This window comes from Hippopotamus amphibius, chromosome 4, assembly GCF_030028045.1.
Source record: "Hippopotamus amphibius kiboko isolate mHipAmp2 chromosome 4, mHipAmp2.hap2, whole genome shotgun sequence".
Classification (NCBI taxonomy): Eukaryota; Metazoa; Chordata; class Mammalia; order Artiodactyla; family Hippopotamidae; genus Hippopotamus; species Hippopotamus amphibius.
The window spans coordinates 147,147,455-147,153,027 of NC_080189.1; the positions used below are offsets into that span (position 1 = coordinate 147,147,455).

General features: G+C 37.3%; 1 protein-coding gene and 1 pseudogene across 1 annotated transcript; one reads left to right on the forward strand and one right to left on the reverse strand.

Moving 5' to 3' along the window:
• Nucleotides 1–288: 288 nt before the first annotated feature.
• On the forward strand, nt 289–1,347 carry LOC130851607 (actin-related protein 2/3 complex subunit 5-like protein). Its single transcript, XM_057732155.1, has one exon. It carries the CDS (start codon nt 390–392, stop codon nt 849–851), a length of 462 nt encoding a protein of 153 aa, XP_057588138.1. The 5' UTR covers nt 289–389; the 3' UTR covers nt 852–1,347.
• A 2,061-nt stretch (nt 1,348–3,408) lies between these two features.
• LOC130852408 (60S ribosomal protein L21-like) lies at nt 3,409–3,892 on the reverse strand (annotated as a pseudogene).
• Nucleotides 3,893–5,573: the final 1,681 nt, after the last annotated feature.

Consider the following 5,573-nt stretch of genomic DNA (forward strand, 5'->3'; position numbering starts at 1 on the left):
TATGACACCAAAAGTACAAGCAACAAAAGCAAAAATAGACAAATGAGATGGTATCAAACTAAAAAGCTTCTGCACAGCAAAGAAAACCATAAAAAAGAAAGAAAGAAAAGAAAGAAAGAAAAGAAGAAAGAAGAAAGAAAAAGAAAAGAAAGGAAGGAAGGAAGAAAGAAAGAAAGGAAGAAAGAAAGGAAGGAAGAAAAGTCAACCTATGGAATGGGAGAAAATATTTGCAAACCCTATCCCTGATAAGAGGTTAACATCAAAAATATACAAAACAGGAGGTGCCGGGCGGCCGCTTCCCGCCCCCGAGCCCGAGCCGGTTCTGAGCGGAGTGGAGTGGAGGTCGGCTCCGCAGTGTAGCCGGCTGAGCGGGCGCCGAGCCCCCCGCCATGGCCCGGAACACGCTGTCCTCGCGCTTCCGTCGGGTGGACATCGACGAATTTGACGAGAACAAACTCGTGGACGAGCAGGAGGAGGCGGCGGCGGCGGCGGCCGAGCCAGGCCCGGACCCTAGCGAGGGGGACGGGCTCCTGCGGCAAGGGGCCATGCTTCGGGCGTTTCATGCAGCCTTGCGGAACTCTCCGGTCAACACCAAGAATCAAGCTGTGAAGGAACGGGCCCAGGGCGTGGTGCTGAAAGTGCTTACAAATTTTAAGAGCAGCGACATTGAGCAGGCTGTGCAGTCGCTGGACAGAAATGGCATTGACTTGCTAATGAAGTACATTTATAAAGGGTTCGAGAAGCCCACAGAAAATAGCAGCGCAGTGTTACTTCAGTGGCATGAAAAGGCATTAGCAGTAGGAGGCCTAGGCTCCATTATAAGAGTTCTTACAGCAAGAAAGACTGTTTAAAAAAAAAAAAAAAAGACTCATGTTACCTTGAGAAGAATTTTGGATGCACAGGCTGTTGAAGAAGGGATTGACAATGGACCATCTTCCTAGGAACTCCCAAGTAAACTATTTCAGGACATGCATCCGCTGAAGTGTATTTTATTTTCAAGGTGGAGGGAGAGAGAAATCATCTTACTGTTTCCTAAATCCTTTGCAGGATCTGATAGTCTATGCCTTTGTCCACGAGTAGTGCGGAACTGACATTGTGGCTGTCTGCCAGAGTGGCTGGCCCGCATTGGTCAGGTGTACCTGTGTGCACTGCCCAATTAAAAGGGGGGAGGGATGATTTGGGCAGGTGCAGATCCAAGGGCTGTGGTAAAAGGGAGAGCTTGATTTTTTTTTGAAGTGGAAAACCTCCGAGGGTTTGTACAGACATCCCGACCTCCCAGAGAAGGCGGGCTCTGTTGGGTTCATTGTAAAGTGCCTGCTGCATCAATAAAGCTCTTGGCTTATTAGTAAAAAAAAAAAAAAAAAAAAAAAAAATATATATATATATATATATATATATATATATATATACAAAACAAACCCAAAACAACTAGGAAAATTGCAATAGAATCATACATATTGATAATTACTTTAAATGTAAATGGATTAAATGCTGCAACTAGAAGACATAGATTCACTGAATGGATATGAAAACAAGACCTGTATATATGCTGTCTACAAGAGACCCACTTCAGACCTAGGGATACATGCAGACTGAAAGGACCTACTATATAGCAATATATATATATATATAATTTATATATATTTATAATTTATATATATTTTATATTTATATAATCATATATTTGTATATATGTATATATATTTTGATATATATTTATATATAAATATATATATGTGTGTGTATTGAACTCATAAATCTCAACAGTATATTTATTTATATATGTTTATATTTTTGTATATATTTTTATATGTATTAATATATATTTATATAGAGATATATATTCACATATATATTTATATATATTTATATTTTCATATATTTTTATATATTTATATATAATTTATAATTTATATATGTATATGTATTGGAACTCATAAATCTCAACAGTATATTTACTTATATATATTGATATGTATATTTATATATATTGATATATATTTATATATATCAATATATTTGTATGTTAATATATTTATATATTTATATATTTTAGTATATTTATTTATATGTTTATATATCTATATATAAAATATATTATATTTATATGTCAATATATTTGTATGTATTAATATATATTTATATTATATATATTTATGTATATTATATTTTTATATATTGATATATATGTATATATCAATATATATTTATATATATGTGTGTGTGTGTGTCTGTGTGTGTACTGGAACTCATAAATCTCAACAGTAAAAATATAAATGACTCCATTAGAAAACAGGCAAACGACCTGAATAGAGAGTTTTCAAAAGAAGACATACAAATGGTCAACAGGCACATGAAGAGGTGCTCAACATTGCTAATTATTAGAGAAATTCAACTCAAAACTACAATGAGGTGTCACCTCACGCCAGTCAGAATGGTCATCATCAAAAATCTACAAATAATAAACCCTGGAGAAGGTGTGGATAAAAGGGAACCCTCCTACACTGTTCATGGAAATGTAAAATGGTACAGTCACTATGGAGAACAGTATAGAGATTCCTTAAGAAACTGAAAATAGAGTTACTGTATGATCCAACAATCTCACTCCTGGGCATGTATCTGGAAAAGATGAAAATTCTAATTTGAAAAGATACATGTATAATTAGCAAATATTTTTTCCCAGTCCACAGGTTGTCTTTTGCTTTGTTTATGGTTTCCTTTGCTGTGCAAAAGCTTATAAGCTTGATTAGGTCCCGTTTGTTTATTTTGGCTTTTATTTCTATTGCCTTGGGAGACTGACCTAGGAAAACATTTGTAAGATTTAAGACTTTAAGCTGGACTTCCTAGGTGGCACAGGAGTTAAGAATCCACCTGCCAATGCAGGGGACATGAGTTTGATCCCTGCTCCAGGAAGATCCCACGTGCTGCAAAGCAACTAAGCCCATGCACCACAACTTTTGAGCCCCTGTGCTGCAACTACTGAAGCTCAAGCCTGCGCACCACAATGAAAAGGAGCGCCCACTTGCCGCAACCAGAGAAAGCCTGGGTGCAGCAAAGAAGACCCAATCCAGCCAATCATTCAATCAATGAATCAATTTATTTAAAAAAAAAGACTAAGCCATTTTGAGTTTATTTTTGTGTGTGGTGTGAGGGTGTGTTCTAACTTCATTGATTTACATGCAGCTGTCCAACTTTCCCAGTGCCACTTACTGAAGAGACAGTCTTTTCCTCATTATATATTCTTACCTCATTTGTAGAAGATGAATTGTCAATAGGTGTGTGGGTTTATTTCCGGGCTCTCTATTCTGTTCCATTCATCTGTATGTCTGTTTTTGTGCCAATACCGTACTGGGGTTTTTTTTTGGGTTTTTTTTTCGGAGTCCAGACCTTTTATTTTCTTTACACCCATCATGCCATGAACTCGTAGGGAATGGGCTCCAGCAGCTCAGGCTCCTTTCCATTGGTTCTCAAGAAGTGTGCTTCTCTGGGTGGAGCAGGCTGGTGCTTCAGCTGAACCCAAGTACCCTTCTCTTTGGCTTCCTTCTTTTTCTGATCATTTTCTTTCACCTGTTTCAGGAAGCTATCTTGACTCTTAGAGTGCTTAATATGCTCAATACGCACATTAATTCTCTTGCAAGGATCTTGCCCTTAACTTGTTTGTTTACAATGATGCCAGCAGCATGCTGGGTAACACTGTAGACTCTTCCAGTTTTGCCATGGTAACATTTGTGGGGCATTCCTTTTTGTACAGTGCCCCAAAGGTGATATCTACAATATCACCTTTCTTGTAGATTCGCATGTATGTGGCCAAAGGAACAGCTCCATGTTTTCTAAAAGGCCTAGAGAACATGTAGCGGGTGCCCCTCCTCTTCCCCTCTGTGTTGGTCATTTTGGCGAATTAGCCTGAGGGATGGGGGGAGGGACAGGAGGCGCCGGGAGCCACATGCAGGACGTACCTGGAAGATCCATACTGTTTTGAATACTGTAGCTTTGTAGTATTGTCTGAAGTGTGGAAGGGTTGTGCCTCCTGCTTTGTTCTTTTTCCTCAGGATTGCTTTGGCAATTCTGGGTCCTTTATGGTTCCACATCAATTTTAGGATTATTTGTTCTAGTTCTGTAAAAAATTTCATGGATAATTTGACAGGGATTGCATTAAATCTGTAGATTGCTTTGGGCAGTATGGCCATTTTAACAATATTAATTCCTCCAATCCAAGAGTGCAAGATATCTTTCCATTTCTTTGGATCGTCTTCAATTTCCTTTATTAATGTTTTGTAGCCCTCAGCATATGTCTTTCACATCCTTGGTGAGGTTTATTCCTAAGGTTGTTTTGTTTGTTTGTTTTTTGTTTTGTTTTGTTTTTTTATGTAATTTTAAAAGAGAGTGTTTGTTTATATACCCTTTCTGGCATTTCGTTGTTAGTGTAAAGAAATGCAAACAGTTTCTGTATGTTAATCTTGTATCTTGCCACCTTGCTGAATTCGTTTATCAGTTCTAGTAGTTTTTGTGTGGAGTCTTTAGGGTTTTCTACATAGAGTATCATGTCATCTGCATATAATGCCAATTTTACCTTTTTCCTACCAATTTGAGTATACTTTATTTCTTTTTCTTGTCTGATTGCTGTGTTTAGGACTTCCAAAGCTATGTTGAAGAGAAGTGGTGAGAGCAGGTATACTTGTCTTATTCCAGATTTTAGCAGAAAGGCTTTCAGCTTTTCATCATTGAGTATTATATTGGCTATCAGTTTGTCATAGATAACTCTTATTAGGTTGAGATATGTTCCCTCTGTACCCACTTTGGTAAGAGTTTTTATCATGAATGGATATTGAATTTTGTCAAATGCTTTTTCTGCACCTATTGAGATGATCACATGGCTTTTGTCTTTTCTTTTATTAATGTGGTATATCACATGGATTTGCACATGTTGAACCATCCTTGTGACCCTGGGATGAATCCAACTTGGTCATGGTGTATGATGTTTTTTATGTATTGTTGGATTTTATTTGCTAATATTTTGTTAAGAATTTTTGCATCTATATTCATCAAAGATATTGACCTGTAATTTCCTTTTTTGGTGGTGTCTTTGTCTGGTTCTGGTATGAGGGTAATGGTGGCTTCATAGAATGATTTTGGGAACGTTCCCTCCTCTTCAATCTTTTGGAAGAGTTTGAGAAGGATAGATATAATTTCTTCTTTGTATGTTTGGTAGAATTCCCCAGTGAAGCCATCTGGCCCTGGACTTTTGTTTGTAGGGAGTTTTTAAATTTCTGACTGATAAGGGCTTAATGTTCAAAATATACAAACAGCTCATACAATTCAATAACAAAAAACCAACCAACCCAATACAAAAAATGGGCATAAGACCTAAATAGACATTTCTCCAAAGAAAACATACAGGTGGCCAACGGCTACATGAAAAGATGCTCAGCATTGCTAATTATTAGAGAACTGCAAATCAAAACTACAATGAGGTACCATCTCACACCAGTCAGAATGATCATCATCAAAAAGTCTACACATAATAAATGTCAGAGGGAGTGTGGAGAGAAGGAACCCTCCAACACTGTTGTTGG